General features: G+C 42.0%; 1 protein-coding gene across 1 annotated transcript in view; it reads left to right on the top strand.

Moving 5' to 3' along the window:
* DOK7 (docking protein 7) overlaps positions 1–23277 on the top strand; it is a 247643-nt gene that overhangs the window by 189060 nt on the left and 35306 nt on the right. Inside the window, exons 8-9 of the mRNA XM_082256433.1 lie at positions 13211–13259; positions 15429–15500. Of these exons, the coding sequence (XP_082112559.1) occupies positions 13211–13259; positions 15429–15500 (121 nt within the window). The remainder of the gene's footprint in view (positions 1–13210; positions 13260–15428; positions 15501–23277) is intronic.

The following is a 23277-nucleotide window of genomic DNA, read 5'->3' as shown; positions in this document are numbered from 1 at the left end:
AATTGTGTCCCTGGCGTTTGTGTGTGCAGGAACCCACCCTCGGAGCCCCTTGCGAATGACTGCCCTGAAAGCCTTGGAAATGTTACCTCTTCATCCTCCTCCTCCTCCTCCTCATCCTGTGCCACATCCTCTTCCATCATCGCCCGAATTGTTTTTTCAAGGAGGCATAGAAGTGGGATAGTTAAGCTGAGAACGGCGTCATCGGCACTGGCCATGTTGGTGGAGTACTCAAAACAGTGCAACAAGGCACACAGGTCTCGCATGGAGGCCCAGTTATTGGTGGTGAAGTGGTGCTGTTCCGCAGAGCGACTCACACGTGCGTGCTGCAGCTGAAACTCCACTATGGCCTGCTGCTGCTCGCACAGTCTTTCCAGCATGTGCAAGGTGGAGTTCCACCTTGTGGGCACGTCACATATAAGGCGGTGAGCGGGAAGGCCGAAGTTACGCTGCAGCGCTGACAGGCGAGCAGCAGCAGGGTGAGAACGCCGAAAGTGCGCACAGACGGCCCGCACTTTCTGCAGGGGTAGTTTTTAAGGAACCTCTGCACCACCAAATTCAGCACATGCGCCAGGCAAGGGATGTGCGTCAAACCGGCTAGGCCCAGAGCTGCTATGAGATTTTGCCCGTTATCGCACACCACCAGGCCGGGCTTGAGGCTCGCTGGCAGCAACCACTCATTTGTCTGCTGTTCCATGCTCCTCCACAACTCCTGCGCGGTGTGTGGTTTGTCCCCCCAACAGGCAAGTTTTAAAACTGCCTGCTGTCGTTTACCCCTGGCCGTGCTGAAGTTGGTGGTGAAGGTGTTACGCTGTCCGGATGAGGAGGCGGTAGAGGATAAGGAAGCGGAGTAGGAGGAGTTAGGAACAGGAGGCAAACTGAAGCGCCCTGCAATCCTCGGTGGTAGAAGGAGATGCGCCAAACAAATTTAAAAAGGTGTATCTCACATGTACCGGTACAGACTATTCCGCAATTTAATTTTTTACACTCAAACAGGGTGTATATTGAATAGCGGAATAGGACAAATTTTACAAAACGGTGTATCTCACACGTACAAACACCAACTAGGCCTCGATTACAATTTTTTGTACCCTAAAGGCAGGATGAGGAAGAGGAGTAGGAGGAGTTGGGAACAGGAGCCAAACTGAAGCGCCCTGCAATCCTCAGCAGTAGAAGGAGATGCGCCAAACAAATTTAAAAAGGTGTATCTCACATGTACCGGTACAGACTATCCCGCAATTTAATTTTTTACACTCAAACAGGGTGTATATTGAATAGCGGAATAGGACAAATTTTACAAAACGGTGTATCTCACACGTACAAACACAATCTAGGCCCCGATTACAATTTTTTGTACCCTAAAGGCAGGATGAGGAGTAGGAGGAGTTCGGAACAGGCAGGAGGCAGACTGAAGCACCCTCAAATCCTCGGCAGTATGAGATGCGCCCCAAAAATTGGAAAGGTGTATCTCACACGTACCGACACAGACTATCCCGCAATTTAATTGTTTATATCCAAAGGTTTTGATTAAATAGCGGAATAGAAAATATGATCAAAAAAAGTGTATGTATCTCACACGTACAGAAGCCCACTAGGCCCCAATTACTATTGTTTGTACCCCTAAAGGCAGGATGAGGAGTAGGAGGAGTTTGGAACAGGCAGCACCCTCAAATCTTCAGAAGTATTAGATGAACCCCAAAAACTTGGAAAGGTGGATCTCACATGTACCAACACAAACTATCCCACAATTTAATTGATCCCCAAAGGTTTTTATTGAATAGCAGAATAGGAAATATGATCAAAAAAAGTGTATGTATCTCACACGTACAGAAGCACACTAGGCCCCAATTACTATTGTTTGTACCCCTAAAGGCAGGATGAGGAGTAGGAGGAGTTTGGAACAGGCAGCACCCTCAAATCTTCAGAAGTATGAGATGAACCCCAAAAACTTGGAAAGGTGGATCTCACACGTACCAACACAGACTATCCCGCAATTTAATTGATCCCCAAAGGTTTTTATTGAATAGCGGAATAGAAAATATGATAAAAAAGTGTATGTATCTCACACGTACAAAACCACACTAGGCCCCAATTACTATTGTTTGTACCCCTAAAAGGCTGAATGAGGAGTAGGAGGAGTATGGAACAGGCAGCACCCTCAAATCTTCAGAAGTATGAGATGAACCCCAAAAACTTGGAAAGGTGGATCTCACACGTACCAACACAGACTATCCCGCAATTTAATTGATCCCCAAAGGTTTTTATTGAATAGCGGAATAGGAAATATGATAAAAAAAATGTATGTATCTCACACGTACAAAACCACACTAGGCCCCAATTACTATTGTTTGTACCCCTAAAAGGCTGAATGAGGAGTAGGAGGAGTATGGAACAGGCAGCACCCTCAAATCTTCAGAAGTATGAGATGAACCCCAAAAACTTGGAAAGGTGGATCTCGCACGTACCAACACAGACTATCCCGCAATTTAATTGATCCCCAAAGGTTTTTATTGAATAGCGGAATAGGAAATATGATCAAAAAAAGTGTATGTATCTCACACGTACAAAACCACACTAGGCCCCAATTACTATTGTTTGTACCCCTAAAAGGCTGAATGAGGAGTAGGAGGAGTATGGAACAGGCAGCACCCTCAAATCTTCAGAAGTATGAGATGAACCCCAAAAACTTGGAAAGGTGGATCTCACACGTACCAACACAGACTATCCCGCAATTTAATTGATCCCCAAAGGTTTTTATTGAATAGCGGAATAGGAAATATGATAAAAAAAAGTGTATGTATCTCACACGTACAAAACCACACTAGGCCCCAATTACTATTGTTTGTACCCCTAAAAGGCTGGATGAGGAGTAGGAGGAGTATGGAACAGGCAGCACCCTCAAATCTTCAGAAGTATGAGATGAACCCCAAAAACCCCAAATATCATTCAGCTCTGCTGCAGGCCACAATTTAATTTTTTTTGTAACCCAAGGCTGTATATTGAATAGTGGAATAGAAATAAAGTGTATGATTTTTGAAACCACTCAATATTAGCACATGTGAACTGAACACAGCAATGTATGATCAGTCACTCAGCACAGCACAGCTGAAGGAAAAATGCTGCACACAGTGCCTGATAGAAAAATACTTTTCTCCCTCCTTCTCAGTGGGCAAAAAAGATTGTGTTCACTGCACCCCAAAAAGATTGTGTTCACTGCACCCCAAAAAGATTGTGTTCACTGTACCCCAAAAAGATTGTGTTCACTGCACCCCAAAAAGATTGTGTTCACTGCAGCCCACACACAGCAAAATGGATGTGGACCACTGACACCTGCCTATCTCCTATCCCACACCACACAGCAATATCGATTGTAGTTTGTAGAACACACTGTCTGACCCTAAAAATCAGCAGACTCTGTCCCTAAAAGGATTGATAAGATTGTAGATCGGGTGACTGCAAACCCCCCCCCCCCACACACAGCAATATCGATTGTAGTTTGTAGAACGCAGTGTCTGACCCTAAAAATCAGCAGACTCTGTCCCTAAAAGGATTGATAAGATCGTAGATCGGTCACTGCAAACCCCACCCCACACAGCAATATCGATTGTAGTTTGTAGAACACACTGACCCTAAAAATCAGCAGACTCTCTCCCTAAAATGCCTACAACTCGCCCTGCCTAACACACTCCGACCTGTCCCTCAATTCTATCCGGACACAAATGTTTTTTTTTCCTGTCTGTCCCTAACCAGCAGCCAGCACCCCAAAAAGATTGTGTTCACTGTACCCCAAAAAGATTGTGTTCACTGCACCCCAAAAAGATTGTGTTCACTGCAGTCCACACACAGCAAAATGGATGTGGACCACTGACACCTGCCTATCTCCTATCCCACACCACACAGCAATATCGATTGTAGTTTGTAGAACACACTGTCTGACCCTAAAAATCAGCAGACTCTGTCCCTAAAAGGATTGATAAGATCGTAGATCGGGTGACTGCAAACCCCCCCCCCACACAGCAATATCGATTGTAGTTTGTAGAACACACTGTCTGACCCTAAAAATCAGCAGACTCTGTCCCTAAAAGGATTGCTAAGATCGTAGATCGGTCACTGCAAACCCCACCCCACACAGCAATATCGATTGTAGTTTGTAGAACGCACTGTCTGACCCTAAAAATCAGCAGACTCTGTCCCTAAAAGGATTGCTAAGATTGTAGATCGGTCACTGCAAACCCCACCCCACACAGCAATATCGATTGTAGTTTGTAGAACACACTGACCCTAAAAATCAGCAGACTCTCTCCCTAAAATGCCTACAACTTGCCCTGCCTAACACACTCCGATCTGTCCCTCAATTCTATCCGGACACAAATGTTTTTTTTTTCCTGTCTGTCCCTAATCAGCAGCCAGCACGTTGATGTGTGCTCTCTACCTGAACTAAACAGCAGAATGACGCCGCAGCGGCGCTGCCTCGAACTTATAAAGACTTTGTCACATGCTTCAGACGGCCAATCACAGCTACTGATACATTTGTAGGCATGGCTGGGAAGGCTTAGGCACACCAGTTAAACGCTTGTTGATTGGCTGTTGAAAGCCCGCCATGAAAAGCGCGCCAAAGCATGCAAAACCCGGAAATAAAACGACCGAACACGGATTTTTACCCGAATATACAGTAAAGTTTTCGGGTCCGTGTTCGGGTAACAAAAATCCAATTATTCGGTACGAACACGAATAATACAGTCCGTGTTAGCTCAACCCTAGTTACAATGTCATGATACATTATGTTAGTTCAGCCAGGTAATTCCAAAATGATCTATCTATTTTTCTGCAAGAACCACCTACATCTGAGTATCAGATAGGGTACCTGACATCCTAACATATAGGACATATACCTTTTATACCAATAGGTGTCTGTGTGTGTAAGGTGTTGCCCGCATATGAGCACAGAGCTGTAAGGGAGATGGGCCCAATTGGTATTGGTAAACCATGCACAAGACAGGGACACCAAGGAACAGTCCAAGCAGGTCTGTCCTGCACTTTTATTTAACAAGGCAATAGACAAACACAGTTTTAATGCTGGTGGGCTTTATACACCATGTCCAAAGTGTAAAACAAACAAAACGTGTTCATGATGAACAAATAACTAAACTCAGGTCAGCTCCTCATTACTAACATAGTGCTCCCTAATGAATTTCCCGAAAGAAACTGGCAGCATCATACTGATACTAGTAATAAGGTCTGGCTACTAGGTAATGTGGATCTAGGAAGGGAGGCTTTATCTCACCCAAAGCTCTACAAAGCCTTCATGCTCCAGGACGCAGAACAGAACTTACTATGGATCTGAGGAAACAACAAGTTTACTTTTTCCATATCAATCATCAAACCAATCAATCAACAATCAAAGAGTAGGTGACCCAAGTTGCCTGAGTTTAGGGGCCCCCGAGCAGTATGGGAGCCAAATTGTACCAATAGTTATGCATTGGTACCTTGTATTATTGTGAGAGGATACTCATTTAGGTTAATACAATCAGTTTGTTCAGAGAGAAATGATAATGTGAAATAACAAACAGCAACCAGTCAGATTTCAGTTTATGTAGTCAGAAGAGAAAAAGATTACGTTTGAGAATCACTGGGTTTTGCCTATTGTGGTTTAAACAAAAGACAAAAGTAAGCACATAAGGAAATGAGCCTGCCTTCTACTCACCAGATACAAGTCAGCAGAATTCTCCTGGTTATAAACATCTTTAACATATACTTTTGTAAACAGCAGAGGACAATGGAAAAGTCAGTGATAATTACAGATCATCTTGTTGTCAGCCCCGCACAATAGAACATTAATCCATGTGTGCAATTCCTTTTTTAGGAATTTTGGAAGAATATGAACAAAGTGACTTAATTGATAATCAAAGATGTTTAATTACTCAATCATTCTCTCCTTAATACAATTTGTAATTTGAAGGATGATGCATCTGCTATCTAAATAGAATAACTTATTGCATTCAGGAATTGTTTGAAATGTGTGCACTGATTATTTTAAAGAGACTCAAGAAAAAGCTCCTTAAAAGTATAAAGCACAGTTACCTATTTGTGCCAATATACTGTAGATCTGCAATAGCTTGCACTGTCCCCTGTACTCCCAAAAGCCAGATCATTCTAACTGGACAGAGCCGTTGCATACCATGGATTAATGGAGCTTGCCCACCCCTCCTAAATTGATGGGGCAGTAGAATGCAGGAAAGCTCTGACGCTAACTTTGTGGGGAGAGAGGCAATGAAAGCTGCTGCCTGCACTTTATACTTGCTAGCATGCATTTTATTTTATTTCTATATTTTATGTATGTAGCACTACTCCCTTGGGAGCTGCTGGTTATGGGTTCCCCTGGGTTACCATTAGCAACAACACGACAGTTCAACATTCTCTAAGTGATTTTTGGCTCAGTCAGGAAACAGTCTAGGAGCTTTGGTTTTTGTGTTTTTTTTTTATTGAGAACTTGGATGGGAGAAAGCAAAGTGTGCGATACTCCAACTTGTATAACTATGCACAATTAGATGGAACGACTGATTAATGCTGATTAACGCTGAGTAACGCTGAGTAGTACTGTATAACGCTAGTCATGGCTAGGCCGCTGCTTCACCTTGTCATAAGCAGTGAAGTAGAATTGAGTGAACTTCCTGAGGTAAAATGTACTGTACTGCAGAACAATCTTCAGGGCCCTTCCTGGCACCCCCGTTGTTCTTATGGGATAGTAGCCCGGATCCCCTTTCATCTTAAAACACATCACTACTTAAATAAATAAGACACCACACCATCTGTTTATGGATAAAAATTAAATAGGCCGCGGCCGTTTTATTATTTGTATTAATAATAAATATAAAATTCAACAATTCATAATATATAAATACTGAAACCAAACAAACCTGATCACCACGATCCAGGCTGTACACAAAGAAATACATTTTTTACATATTATCCAACAATAAAACCACATTAAAATTGTCCCCCTTTGCAAAAACAAAGGTGACCCACAAATAATAAATTTGGCCGCGACAGCCAAGGGAGGGGGGGTGGGGTAGAAAATAAAAGAAATCCTTCCTCTTTTCTTCTTGAGGTGGTCTGAGGGTCTAGGCGGCAGTGGAGCCCCTTAAATAGCCCTTAGAGCGGCAGTTTAGGCAGTAAAATTGAGCGGGAAGCCCGGGTGAGAGCCCAAATCTCCCCAGATACAAGGGAGGTTTGGGCGGGAAGATCAATAAAAATAGAAAATCTCCCCACATACCCGACTTTGAGCAGGAAAAGAGGGGCAAACCCAGGTCTCTAGGTCAAAAGTTCAAGCAACCTTGTTACCTCAAAGGCCTTATACCTATCTAACTGTAAACTAAGCCCTAAAACCCTTATCTGCCCTGACACTATCCCATGAGGAAAATGGGCATATCCATGCCCCTTTTCCTTTCATTCTTCAGGGTCAACTACACGGCACCCCCTTTATTGTTAAACTTCCTGTGTGAGCTAGCTCCTTGATCCCCTGACTTCTCTGGAGTGCTCCCCTTTCCTAGGCAGACCCTGTGGCAAATCCCGAGTAGTCACAACACTGTTTTTCCTGAGAGACTCTGCCACCAGCTCCACTGTCAGCACTCTGGATCCTCTGCAGCTCAGCTTCACACCCGGTTCACTAGGCTGACTGCCTGAACCACCTTCCTCACACCTGCAGGTGGAGAGACCAACCGTCTGCCTCCTTCTGGGACTCTGCTTCCCGCCAAAGATGCCCTGTCACATGTCCCCTCCGTATTTATGGACAATCCCAGGATGCATTGCAGGAATACCTTCCCACTGGGACTGCCATAAAACATGATCTGTCACTGGCTGGGTTTCCTCCACTTTCCAACAAGCTCACTCATTGGATACAGTGGGCACACTCCCTCAGACCCAGTGAATTACACCTGGAAACATGTGACAGGCAAACTAATAGATCAGGCTCCCCTGATAAGCAGCAGGAGCAACATATGCTTTTACCTAGCACCTACCTAACTAGGAGGGTGCTACATTTATTTTTGTTGTAAGTGTGTATGTATACAAAGGCATTCATAAAGTATTCAAACCCCCTTCCCTTTTTTCAATTTTGTTATGTTGCAGCCTGATAATACAATTGTTTGAATTACATTTTTTTCTCGTTAATCTAAACTCAGTACCCCATAATGGCAAAGTAAAAATATAATTTTAGAAATGTCTGTGAATTTTTTAAAAAGAAAAAACTGAAACATGTACTTAAAGTGGAAGTAAACCCTCCTATAATTTTCAGCCAAAGAAGCTGCCATCTTGGCCTCTGTTTAATCTACAACTGCCATGATGCTGCACTAGAGATGGGTCGAACATTTACATTTAAATTGCCGTCTGGTGTGGATTTTAAGGGGAACCCAATGCCAAAATGTTAAAAAAAATGGCGTGGGGTTCCCCCCCCCCCCCAATGTCCATACCAAACCCTTATTTGAGCATGCCAGCCTGGCAGGCCAGGAAGGGGGGGGGGGTGATCGAGCTCCATTCCTAACACATTACACAGTCCATATCAGTGTAGATATCCAGCATGATCTTTTTCCCCATTGAAATCTGATGTGTTTTCAAAGTTTTCCTTTAGTTTTATTGAGCAGTGCATATTGTGAAAAGTATTGGGATGCCTGCCTTTGTGCACTGGTTCAAAGCATTTAGTTGAGGGGGGATTATGGTGTGAGGTTGATTTTTAGGGGTTGGGCTTGGACCCTTAATTCCAATGAAGGGAACTTAAAGGGCATCATCAGCATACCAAGACATTTTGGACAATTTCATGCTCCGAACTTTGTGGGAACAGTTTGGAGATGGCCCCTTCCTGCTCCAACATGGCTGCAGACAAGTGCACAAAGCAAGGTCCATAAAGACATGGATGAGCGAGTTCGGGGTGGAGAAACTAGATTGGTCTGCACAGAGTCCTGACCCTTATTCGATAGAACACCTTTGGGATAAATTAGAGCGGACACTGCAAGCCAGGCCTTCTCGTCCAACGTCAGTGCCTGACCTCACAAATGCGCTTCTGGAAGAATGGTCAAATATTCGCAAAGACACACTCCTAAACCTTGTGCTCTTTCCAGAAGAGTTGAAGCTATCATAACAGCAAAGGGTGGGCCAGCTCAAAATTGAACCCTACGGACTAAGATTGGGATGCCATTCAAGTTCAAGTGCATGTAAAAGCAGGCGTCCCAATACTTATGACAATATAGTGTGTGTGTATGTGTATGTGTATATATATATATATATATATATATATATATACTGTATATATATATATATATATATATATATATACACATGTAGCACCCTACGGGTAGGTGCAAGGTAAATGTATAGTGGGCCTTGCCTGCCTAACAGCAGGGCTGTGATTTATTTAGTCAGGGTGTCAGGGCTTCCAGATGTGACTGCTGAGGGGAGAAGTATCCTCACTGGCTCCTCCTATGAGCTTCTCATAGGGCGGTGAAGGAAACCCAATCAGGGGACACATCCAAACTTCTAACTACCCCAGAATGCAGATTTTGCTGCAAAGGATTCTGGGAGTGGGTATAAGTTTGGGGGAAGTGTGTGACAGGGTGTCTTTGGCGGGAGCAGAGTCCCAGGAGGGAGAGTGCGGCTGTCTCTCCTCCTGTCTGAGGAGGTGGATGTCTCAGGGTGTCGCCTAAGGATGTAGAGAGTGTTGAGCTGAGCTGAGGGGATCCGGTGTGCAGAGAGCCTGCGGAGCATGAGAGGGTCCATTCCCAGGAAAGCCTACACAGGTCGCAAGTACTGCGGATTGCCCCTGGGGGTCTGCCAGAGTCAGAGGGGACCACTCCGTAAGAGGTTCTGGGATACAGTGCCAGCTAGCTGAAAGGGGGTACTTAGGTTGAGGACCCTGAAGTTACAGAGGGGGGTACGTAGTCCGTGAACCCCGAAGAATTCAAGTTAAAGGGGGCACCTGCAGTTGGGCCCTGAAGTGTACAGTGTGTGTCAGTTAACAGTTGCAGCTTTACAGAAACCTACAGTGTACTCCCTCAAGCCAGTGCAAGGCGGGAGGGGAGTATTCATTGACTTTGCAGTGCAGCAGTGTCAGTAAATCTACAATTTACAGTCTTGGGTCTACTGGACTTTGAGTCCAGGATCTAGCACTTCTAGCAAGTTACAGTGTGTTCTCAGTGTTAATTAACGTTGGCTGGTGCCGGCTAGCGTCACGGAAGTCCCAAGTGTAATTAGTTGAGCCTAAAGGAGTATCCCACTCATTCCCTTCACCCATTCCCTTAAATCCAATAAAACAACAAAACAAAGATGCCGGAGTCGCAATGTCTCAGTTCTCACACCCAGGGTCGCAGCTCACATGGGCTGGAGAGGTAACCAGTAACAATGGCAGACCCACATCAGGCCACAGGCCTGGAAACCTTGCTACGTACAGTATCTCACAAAAGTGAGTATACCCCTCACATTTTTGTAAATATTTTAATATATCTTTTCATGTGACAACACTGAAGTAATGACACTTTGCTACAATGTAAAGTAGTGAGTGTACAGCTTGTATAATGGTATACATTTTCTGTCCCTCTCAAAATAACTCAACACACAGCCATTAATGTCTAAACTGCTGGCAACAAAAGTGAGTACACCCCTAAGTAAAAATGTCAAAATTGGGCCAAAATGTCAATATTTTGTGTGGCTACCATTAATTTCCAGCACTGCCTTAACCCTCTTGGGCATGGAGTTCACCAGAGCTTCACAGGTTGCCACTGGAATCCTGTTCCACTTCTCCATGAAGACACCACAGAGCTGGTGGATGTTAGAGACCTTGCGCTTCTCCGCCTTCTGTTTGAGGATGCCCCACAGCTCAATAGGGTTTAGGTCTGGAAACTTCCCTTGCCAGTCCATTACCTTTTTCCTCAGCTTCTTTAGCAAGGCGGTGGTTCTCTTGGAGGTGTGTTTAGGGTCGTTATCATGTTGGAATACTGCCCTGCCTCCCAGTCTCCAAAGGGAGGGGGTCATGCTCTGCTTTAGTATTTCACAGTACATGTTGGCATTCATGGTTCCCTCAATTAAGTGTAGCTCCCCAGTGGCGGCAGCACTTGTACTCCTCCCCTGGTTGCCGCCACACATGCTTGACACCATCTGAACCAAATAAGTTTATCTTGGTCTCATCGGACCACAGGACATGGTTCCAGTAATCCATGTCCTTGTCTTCAGCAAACTGTTTGCGGGCTTTCTTGTGCATCATCTTTAGAAGAGGCTTCCCTCTGGGACGACAGCCATGCAGACCAATTTGATGCAATGTGCAGCGTATGGTCTGAGCACTGACAGGCTGACCCCCCCACCCCTTCAACCTCTGCAGCAATGTTGGCAGCACTCATACATCTATTTCCCAAAGACAACCTCTGGATATGACGCTGAGCACATGCACTCAACTTCTATGGTCGACCATGGCGAGACCTGTTCTAAAGTGGAACCTGTCCTGTTATACCGCTGTATGGTCTTGACCACCATGCTGAAGCTCAGTTTCAGGGTATTGGTAATCTTCTTATAGCCTAGGCCATCTTTATGTAGAGCAACAATTCTTTTTTTCAGATCCTCAGAGAGGTCTTTGCCATGAGGTGCAATGTTGAACTTCCAGTGACCAGTATGAGAGAGTTAGAGCGATAACACCCAATTTAACACACCTGCTCCCCATTCACACCTGAGACCTTGTAACACTAACAAGTCACATGAGAACGGGGAGGGAAATGGCAAATTGAGCCCAATTTGGACATTTTTACTTAGGGGTGTACTCACTGTTGTACTCAGTACTGTTGCCAGCGGTTTAGACATTAATGGCTGTGTGTTGAGTTATTTTGAGGGGACGGCAAATTTACACTGTTATACAAGCTGTACATTCACTACATTACATTGTAGCAAAGTGTAATTTCTTCAGTGTTGTCACATGAAAAGAAATAATAAAATATTTACAAAAATGTGAGGGTGTACTTACTTATGTGAGATACTGTGTATATATATATATATATATATTACATTACGTTTTGCAAATGCCAGGCATAAGCTGCATTTAGAGTGAGCCTTTTTTTACCAGTTGCCTATATTAAATATAACAGTATATAGTCACAAATACACAAATCTATAGCGCACACAAGTGTAGTCAACTCTTCTTCCACTAGACACAATAACTATACAAAATCCATCATCATTTGCACAATATGTGGATTCATTTATAAAGCACCATAAGAAGCTAAGTGCTAGGTGTTAAATGCAGAACACATGGCAACAGCCAAAATGCATCTTGTACTGGTCTGACTAATGCAAAGTTAATTTTGTTTGATTGCTATTGGCCTCTGCATTTTTTTTTAAGTGTTACTAAACTTACAACAGTAAAATCAGTCTGTATATGCAGTAAAGCATGCTTGTTATACTCACTATGGAACATAAGGGGTTATTTCTCTGCATTGTGTAAAAAGGCTGTTTGATCCTGTATGCACAGATCCTTTTCTTTTTTACTGTCCCCAATCCATCCGCTGATAGAACAGAGCCTTGGGGGCACTCTGCACATGCTCAGTTTGGTGTGTACAGAGAGTTTTATTTTTTCTTTGGAGAGTGCATGTGATCAGCACAGTCCAGTCCAATCCGCACTGTCCAGATAGAGTGTCAGGGGTCCTGCAGCCTCATAGGACAGTCAGAGGAAAATGAAAACTCCTCCTACAAGCTTTAACCAGACACTGATAGAAGTCGCTCCACTGCTATACACTGCTGATGAGAAAAGGTATTTAGCAGTTTAAATTTACTAAAATAATTGCATTTCCATGTTCTGTGTACCGTGGGAGACCAGATATAGTGAATGCAGGTTCCTTGGATAGTAACACTTTAACTGCTTTACTCTTTACACTGTTTATAAGCCTAAACACTGGGTATAATGAGATGAGTGTGAATTTAATTAAACTGTAATTCACTGCAAAATTAGAGATCTGCTTACTATACAGATGAAGAACATAGAAGTCAATTCACAAAAATGCTGTTTATGCCTAGTCATGATGTATATTGGGGTCACTTGCCCTATGGCAATAATAAATTCAGCTCTTACACATACAAGTCATTAATTGTTTATAAGATCGTGATAGTGAATTGCATTACTGTCATCACTGCTACACCTAAATTGGAAGCAAAATTCCAATGCATTTGCATTTTATCTTTATTTTAGGGTGCTACAGCCTTCCATCCGGGAGCTTTAACCACATCTCCTCTGCAAGGTAAGCAAGAAATGTGATCCAGCATTAACTGAATGGTTTAATATTTGCAGCATAATTTCCATTAAAATTGAACTCCAGGCAAACAATCAAATGGTATAAGATAAACCTCTGGCTTATGGTATAAGTGCAACAAATACAAAGTAAATGTGTAGCTGCTGCTGACAATAGAGTGCAAGTGCCTTTAAAGTTATTGTGAAGATGTGTCAGCGCTGCTGATCAAATGTTACCACTGATGCTAAATGAATAAATACAACAAATAAATAGAATGTCACAAATACATATAAATACTAAAGTGACAAGTGCATAAAGTGAAAAATAAAATAAAAATAAATAAATGTCCTTCAAATGCAAATAACCGTTCTCCAATTACTGGAAAAAAGTGACAGAAGTACTTTGTGCTCCACTCTTGTATAAAGTGCTGGTGCTCCCCCTTCTGCTTCCCTACTCACCAGAAACCAAATACTCATGGATCCATAGATACTTGCAGATCACTCTGCAATGTGGAACTCTCCTATATGGCAAAAAACGGGGGTCCCAATAGTGGTCCTGTGTGGATCTGCAAGGAGCTGCTGGAAAATGGTGCGGGTCTTGTTGTCCCTCAGTAAAAGAAAAGGCCCGCCATAGTGAAGTATATCAAATGTATGGGCTTTATTAACGCATAAAAAACACACTTACAAACAATGGTAGAAAAATGGCAGTGACCGGTCCGGTGGTTGCTGCTCCTGCAGCGTGCGTTCCACCGGCCGGACATGACGTATCTCGCTCTGTCCTCGCTATACGTACGTTTCGCCCTCCCTTGGGCGTCTTCTGTAGCAGCTACAGAAGACGCCCAAGGGGAGGCCGAAACGTACATATAGCGAGGACAGAGCGAGATACGGTGTGCTTAGCTGAGAAAGTCCCCTCTCCCCTTCTCCAGATAAAAGAAAATAAATGCCCATAAAGACTCCTATTTACTACTGATAGCAGCATAATGACTAAAAAATAGTTTATATTTTGATTTAAATTCAGATAAATCCAGGCACATCTGGCCTATCGAAATTCCCCTGTACTTGCTGACAGTTCAATCTGCAAATTTGCTTAATTTGTAAAACCATTTTTGAAATCTTCCTCTTCAAACTGCAAATGTCACAAAGCGGGGGAAAGGCCCAGCTGACGCTATGTTGGCCGATTCATGGCAAATTTTGTTGAGACCTAGATTTTCCCTTTGAAAAATTGAAAAAAAAAACCTCTGAGGGGGGTCATCATTTTTCACAAATTTTTCTCAAATTTATAACTTAATAATTTGTTAATTCTTTATCCCTTTGCTTTTACTTTCACTTGCAGTATCTATAAATAAATGCAACCGTTACAAAATATTCCTTACAATTTTCATGTATTATTAAGGAAAATATTCTTCAGTTGCTGTTTTTTTTAAAGGGTTAGTGCTCCAGCATATGGATAAAGGGCCATCTATATTTCAGGTTTTTTTTATATGCTTAATTAAATCTTGGTCAGCCTAGGCTCTGTTTTGATTATCAATGTTCTGTTGGTTACATTTTTGGGTTATCCCATAATACACTATGACCAAGTTATACTATTCTATCTCCCCTTATCTTCATTTTGTCTCTAATTTTCATTATTTTATTTGTTTATTATTATTATTTTTATGAGGTTTCCAGCAGTTCATACTACTACTGGTTTTGTTACTGCTTCTGCTGTTGCTACTGTTGGCTGTTTCTGCTAATTCCTAATATTATTACTGGCATTAATAGTGGTATTAGTATAATCACCATGTGAAAGAGTCAGGAATGACGTGTTCTTTCCCCCTCTTTCTTTACTTTTTTTCCAGATCTAGAAATTGATTGGTTAATCCATAAGTACTAATTCATAAGAATAGGTGTTTTTTTAGCCCTGCTGTTCCTAAAACATGATAAAATATGAGCATTAACATACACATTTATAAGAAGTATGGATTATGCAGGCGTTCTCTCGTATCAACCATATGTGTCATCACATTAGTTCCACAATAACCAGTAATTCTCAAAGCCTAATTCTCATCTTGTGGTCAATATCAGCCCTCTTTCTCAGCCAAGTTAGAGTTTTTAATAGACAATTGTCAATTGCTGCTATTTTTGGTATAATATAATTAACAATGTTTATTGCTGTTTGTATTTTATGTACTGGTTGCAGCTTCCTCCTCTACATCAACGTCGACAGGAGCCTCTAAACCACACAAAATCCCTCCTATGTTAGTTCTTTCTGGTAAGTATAGTGATAACTTCACTTCCTATAACTTATCTTCCTTTGGTTACCTTCTTTCAGTTTTTAAATTGTAAAAAATGTAAACTCATTTGTTTAGATTAAAAAGTAGCAGTCAACAAGATTTTACCCTTCATCGATCAGATCAGATAATGATAATTGCAAAACATAAAGACAGAGAATATAAACCTAAGCCCAATTTCTCTATCACCCTGCGCTGGTAGGAGGATGTGAACTTGCTAAACTGTATAATACAGTAAATAGCAGTGTCTAGCAGCTGCTTTAATAAATAAAAACTGATAAAAGGATGTGAATAGCCTCAAAGTCAAAGACAAGGAAGTACCACATAAGCAGCGCTTAAATGAGTGCATACATAAACCATATGTGCAAAATACAGCAATCAAGTGAGATAGATGTCCTAGTAATCAATACAAAAGTCCATCTTGACCAGTCGGAAAGGGGATGACCCGTCACCATGAAGTGAAAAGATAATGGATGGCAAACTTCCACCACACCGCGTGACCCCTTAGGCAGTCAACACTCACCGAATGCCTGAAACAACTGAGCCTTCAGAGTACCAATATAAATCCCGGATCACTCTTCAGGATAATCAACACTGGCAGGTGAATCTCTCTCAGGAAAGCTCACAGAAGACTGGAACACTCAGAACGGCATCACATGTGTATGAAAGGGAAAACTCATAGGGCAGTAGTTCTAAAACTTTATTGTAAAAAAAATCCAAGCCCCGTCCCCCTCACATAAAACTCACATGTAAATAGTAAAAATCAGGCATATAAACGAGAGGAGATGGCCAGAAGGTTCAGCGACCGATGGCTCACCAGTATCATACCGTCCCCAGGGTACCGGATCAAGACACCGCCGCTGCTCCCCAGACAGTCCTACTATCACGTTCGCCTATCTCCGCTCCGCCGTGTTCCCGACACTTGGTAGCACTCGTCAGCGTTCGGCGATTTAGAAAATCGCCGAACGCTGACGAGTGCTACCAAGTGTCGGGAACACGGCGGAGCGGAGATAGGCGAACGTGATAGTAGGACTGTCTGGGGAGCAGCGGCGGTGTCTTGATCCGGTACCCTGGGGACGGTATGATACTGGTGAGCCATCGGTCGCTGAACCTTCTGGCCATCTCCTCTCGTTTATATGCCTGATTTTTACTATTTACATGTGAGTTTTATGTGAGGGGGACGGGGCTTGGGTTTTTTTTACAATAAAGTTTTAGAACTACTGCCCTATGAGTTTTCCCTTTCATACACATGTGATGCCGTTCTGAGTGTTCCAGTCTTCTGTGAGCTTTCCTGAGAGAGATTCACCTGCCAGTGTTGATTATCCTGAAGAGTGATCCGGGATTTATATTGGTACTCTGAAGGCTCAGTTGTTTCAGGCATTCGGTGAGTGTTGACTGCCTAAGGGGTCACGCGGTGTGGTGGAAGTTTGCCATCCATTATCTTTTCACTTCATGGTGACGGGTCATCCCCTTTCCGATTGGTCAAGATGGACTTTTGTATTGATTACTAGGACATCTATCTCACTTGATTGCTGTATTTTGCACATATGGTTTATGTATGCACTCATTTAAGCGCTGCTTATGTGGTACTTCCTTGTCTTTGACTTTGAGGCTATTCACATCCTTTTATCAGATAATGATAATTGTTGATTAATTGCTGTAAGTGGCTGTACATTACTCCTTGGCTCATTCTAAAAACCCAACATTAGGAAGCTAGTTGTGGTAAAAAAAAAAAAGGGAAGATCACAATAGGCTAAAAAACATAATTATTTTGACTTTGATCCTCAGATGTCTTCTATCCACAGTCAACTGTAGGTTAAGGTCAATGTGGCACTTACAATCCAATTTGCAAACAACTCATCAGGAACAGGATCCCTATAGAGAGCAGTGAGAGTACTTTCTTACTTTCATGTGTTACTTCCTCGCTGCCCAGATAAGCAAACCCTTCCCTCACTGGCAGACATTCTGCAGTGCTTCTATCAGCAGTAGAGTCACAACGCTTATCTAGCCAGTAAGGAAGCAGCCTATGTAAACAGGTGAGTAATTCTCTAAACTGTCCCGCATAGCAATCCTGTTGCTGGTGAGTTCTCCCCAGTGACTGGATTGCAAGTGTGCACATTGGCCTTAGCCTATCTAAGTCGTGCTCTCTGTTCTTCTGTAAAAGTTTCAGAGCTCTTCAGGTGAACCTATGAACAATGAAGCTCATAATAAGTGAATCTAATTGGACGCTCAAGTAGAGGTAGCCAATACCTGCGTCTGCCTTACACAAAACTCTACCTCTTCCCAACCATAGAAGCTTAAGTGTCAGAGAAGCAGCATATTGTAGGACCTAGGTATATACTGTATTCACGGTGGTAGCTGCTGTTTATATTATGGGAGGAGCATATCCTGAGGTCACTTTTAGGATCAGATTGGGAGATAGGGATATGTGTGGGGCTGGGTCAGGTTAAGAGTTAATGGTAAAGGTTATAATAATGTTAGAGTCTGGAGTTAGATTAAGGGTAACTTGTCATGTGCAAATACATTTTTTTGTTTTTTTTTTAATTTCCTTGCATGTGATTGGGTATTCTTTGCAAAGTGAAACTTCAGCACATTCAACTGCCAATCTGCTTTTAGTAAATCAACACCATAAGATTGGATCTGTCTAGCCCCCTAAAGTCTATAAAAGAAAGCCCTGCTTTCTTAAGCAGAATGCTAATTCTTAGCTTACCCCTACTCTTAATATGAACACAATGAACTGTTAACAGTGCTAAAAACATGACCAAAAACTATACCCTACCCTAACTAGAACTTAAAGCCCTTAAGTAACCCTAAAATGACCCTTAAACTAAATGATTGCATTTACATTTTATTGTAATTTCTTTCATTTTTATTGACACAAAAATTGCATTTCAATTAACAAGCATGGCAAGGTTATTTACAAATTAAATATAGTTTTTTTTTTTGTTTTTTAATTTTGAGTGTTATTTGAAATGTGCCACCAAAATAAAATTAGGGAAACAAAATAAACAAACTGAAAATAAAAAAAAAAACTGTAGCAAAATACAAGCTATGAGAAAAGGTAAAGAAGGTGTTAACCGCTTGCCGACTGCTCACAGTATATTTACTGCGGCAGTCGGCCCCTCACAGGCAGAGTGACGTAGGTCTACGTCGCTCGTCTGTGAGGCTCTGGGGAGCGAGCGCGCGCCCGCGGAGGCGCGCTCCTGCTCCCGCGCGGTCACGGACCCCCCCGCGCGTGTGACCAGCGGACCCGATGTCCGCCGGTCACTCGGCGATCGGCGGGGGAGAGGGAGAATGTCAGGCAGCTTGTGTAAACAAGCCACCTGTCATTCTCCTCGCTGTAAAGACACTGATCACTCGGATCTAGTATGTAGATCCGTTGATCAGTGTCCTTACAGCTCAAGCCACAGCCAATCACAGTAGAAAGCACGCCCCTAGGGACACACACAGCCCCTCCCTCCCAAATAAAGTTAACCCCTTCACTACCAGTGTATTTTTACAGTAACAGTGCATATATATAGCACTGATTACTGTAGAAATGTCACTGGTAACCCCAAAAGTGTCAAAAATGTCAGTCAAGGGTCCAAACTGTCCGCCCCAATGTCGCAGTACCGCAAAAAAAATCGCAGATCGCCGCCATTACACGTTAAAAAAAAAACACCAAAAATGACAGAAATCTTTCCCTTTGTTAGTAAACGCGATAACTTTTGCGCAAACCAATCAAAATACGCTTTTTGCGATTTTTTTTACCAAACATAGGTAGCATAAAACAAATTGGCCGAAAATTTTAAAAAATTTTGATTTTTACATTTTTTTTGGGGGAATTTCATATAAAAAAATGTGAAAAATATTGTTATTTTTGCAAAATGTACGCTCTTTTTTTGTTTATAGCGCAAAAAATAAAAATCGCACGGGTGATCAAATACCACCAAAAGAAAGCTCTGTTTGTGGGAAAAAAAGGACGCCAAATTTGTTTAGATACAGCGTTGCACGACCGCGCAATTGTCTGTTAAAGTCACGCAGTGCCGAATCGCAAAATACCCCCTGGTCGTTTAGCAGGAAAATCCTCCGGGGCTTAAGTGGTTAAAGCATGTGTCAGAGCAAAAAAATAGTATATCTCTGCAATATATGCACATTTCCCCATGTTTTATCCCTTTATTCATGCTGCAGGTCCTTAAAAATAGCTGTTGATATGTCAGAAATACAGTGGGCTCCAACCTCTTCCTTTTTGACATGACAACACAGCACTGAATTCTTAAGCATTGTGTCATTGTGTTCATTTCTGGTGCATTACAAAGAACACAGATCTCCTTCAGTAATTTCAGTAAGACAAAGCAATGGAATTCAAAATAAATTTGAGCCCATCAGGGTCCCCCTTTACGTCAGAGGCCCCATCAGAGCCTCTTTAAATCAGATTCCAGTTCTAAACTTCTCCTTACATCAGAGTTCTTCTTATATGAGAGATCCCATCAGAACCCCATCACATCACAGTTCCACCCTTACATGGGAGTCACCATCACAGCCCCCCCCCCCCCCTTACATCAAAGGGCTGAATAAAATCTTGCCAGAATTGGACTGCAGCTGTAGTTTGGAGACCCCTGACCTAGACCTAATGTAGGAAGAAATGTGTTTATTGTAAAGAAATAGACACTTGAAAATGTTGGAGGTGATTGCATAAAAGCAAGCTTTATGAACCAAGATTAAAGTGTACTTGCCACTTATAACTTCATGGAGGAAGATACTTTGTCTACAAAACTGATATGCACTGTTCCAATTACCTATGATCTGTAGATTATATTAGGACTGTGAATCACACCTTGCAGCACCCTTTTAGGTTGGCTAAGGCAGCAGGTGTAGTTGGAGAGGCAAGATGCTAATGGCAATTGGTTTATTCAATTCAGAAGAGCAAAAAGCAAATCTGATGTGAAATCAGAACTTTACAAAAGTCGTACCCCTAAAAAGATTCATTCTACAGAGGTTATGGCTCTCGACTCTGTCATCTATACCCTAACATATACACTTTCTTTTAGTATTTTCTAGGTCTGCATTTTTATGTAAATCTGACAATTATGATGACACTAAACAATATCTTTATTTTCCAAAAATCTTTCATACGCATCTACTATTTCCACACTCCTGAAGTTTCTTTTTTATGAAATAACTCCCTACTGTGGTTTTCTGCCTCCTTGTTACATCTTTCCTGAGCTCCTGCACCTTTTCACCTTCACTTTAATTTGTTTGTGATGAACAGTACATGTCGGTTGCTGTCATGTGCACTGCTCAATACACACTATAAAACGCATAGTACTTGGTCCATCTTAGGAGCAAGCCAGAGAGGGTGGCTATGTTCTTACTTATCATTGGACGATGGAGAATGAACATAGCCACACTCAATAGGAAGTCAGATCACAGCAGCAAAAAAAAAAAAACCCCAAAGAAGGCTAGATTTCCCAAAAGGGAAGTTCTGCTTTTCCACCATTTTTTCCCCTACCTTTGAACAGTTTTATTTTTTTGTTGGGGGGGGGGGGGGGGGGCTGGTACCTTGTTTTGATAGGTGCAACTCCCACTTCTGCTCGGATCACCTAGGAGATCCGTAGGGAAGTTTGGCCCCTCCTTTTGCCTGCAGCCTTCTTTTACATGGCACAGGTCTCAGAGGGCTGTGGGACCATTCGCACATGCACAGTGGAAAGCCAGCTGTGAAGCTACGAGGAATCACTGCTGGCTTCCCACACAAAAGATCATGGCGCAGGGGGCCCGAACACCAGTGAAGAACTGGCTCGAGTGAGGATGGCGCTGGATCCTTGGACAGGTAGGTGTCTTTTTTTAAAAAAAGTTAGCAGCTACAGTGTTTTTAGCTGCTGACTGTTAGTTTTTTGTTCATAGGATGAAGAACCGCTTTTCAACTGTATCCATACTGGAATAGATTCATTTTTTAAACCAGTTTAGTGTCACTTAATTTACCATTGTTTATTGAGTACATATGAACAGTTTGCCTCCAGAAATAAGTGTTTTGTGTTGGAAAAAAGTCGACCTATATGAATACCTAGTCACTTAGTCATGTGAGCTGAGAGAGAAGTTCAGCCAAATAAACTCTAGGCTTATCCTTCAGCAGAGATCAGATAACCAAATAGACCATGTGACTAGCCCTATAGACATGTGACCAGAACAGAAGTAAGCATTGGGTTGCATTTTTTCCAAGAAAGTATTTCAGCTCATATGGTATTATTTACAGTATCTATACCACCCAGACTGTGAACAGGGCTTTATGTTGAGTGTAGGGCGAGGCTAGGCAACTATACACACTATACAATGTTGGGAAGCTTTGCACAAAAGAAACAGATTATGCATATTGTGTAAGATATTTTAATAATCCCAACTGAATGTTTAAAAATGTCCACACCTGTACAGGAAATGAAAATGTTAACATTTATATATCTCTAATAGGCAACTTATTTTTTTATGTTGGCTGCTACTGTAGACCAAATGAGGCAACACATGATCATTGGTATTATTTTAGTACGTGTGTGGAGGGAACTACTAGAAAAGAAACAAGAATTATGCTTTAAAATAATGTACCCCTACTATTCTATTGTCACATCAAATAACAATTCCTAAAATTTCCTTAAGTGTTTGATATATTTATGCATAAATGTTTGGACTACGGCGGGGGGGCTCACCTCTCCTGCCTCCCATAAAAGTGATCCCACAGTGAATCTGCCACTAGGTCCATTTTTATGTGAAAGAGGACTGCCTGCCCTGTAAGAAAATACCAGAGTAATGGCAGCTGCCATAACACCAGTATTTAATGTCAAAGTACCAACGCAAAACTGCGGCGGGCAGTCTGGAAGTGGTTAAAGGCATTGTAAAAATATGTCATCCGTTTTGTAAAAAGATTATATAATGTCCAGTGTGTCTCCTTTTGTAACTTTAAAAAAAGATTAAATAATGTCTAGTTAGTCTCCTTCTCCTCTCCGTCTTAAAGCAGGATATTTTCCCCCTCTACTAAAATTCTTCTTCCAAGCTCCCAATACATGTGTGTAACACCAGCACTGCCAGACTGATAACTTGGATCTTCTCCGGTCCAGAGAACTACAGGGAGTGGAGCCATGACTCCCTGTGCACTAAAGTCTGTGTTGAATGGTGCTGTGGGTCATTCAACCTGGAAGTGAGCCAGCAGCTATTTGACTCAGCAGAAATTCTGCAGGTAACATTGCCAGGAAGAAGTTGCAAAAGCTGCTATTTATTATTTTTTTTTAATGGGGTAAAGGATATAAAAAAATATTTTAGTTGGAGTTTGACCTCCTAAAAACTATATGTAAAACCCTTTTTTTTATTAAAGAGTTCTTTTTTTTTAATTATATATAGGAACAAAAACACTGACATCAAGAAAATACAAGTTTAAGTTAATAGATATTACGTTAAACAATACATTTTATACAAGGAAATATGATGTTATTTAGAGCAGAATCACTAATTAAAAATAGTAGGCAACAGTCTAGTAAGTTGAATATAAAACAGTTCAATGACTTTCTAGATCTGTATTTTAGGCTAGCCCCATATAATTATCAGTAACTTGGAGTAGAACAGGAAAAGGAATAAGGAAAAAAAAGGTCTGGGGGATTTAAATACTTTTCTTTTTAATTTCAGACTTTTTGCATTTAAGAAAAATAATTGTAAACTATTTTAGAACAGGGCTTCTCGACCAGAGTTTCATGGAGCCCTAGGTTTCCTCTAGAGGTTGCTAGGGGTTCCTTGAGC

Source organism: Pelophylax lessonae (genome assembly GCF_965119305.1).
Source record: "Pelophylax lessonae genome assembly, chromosome: 1".
In the NCBI taxonomy this organism is placed as follows: Eukaryota; Metazoa; Chordata; class Amphibia; order Anura; family Ranidae; genus Pelophylax; species Pelophylax lessonae.
This window is presented reverse-complemented; position numbering and strand designations above follow the sequence as displayed.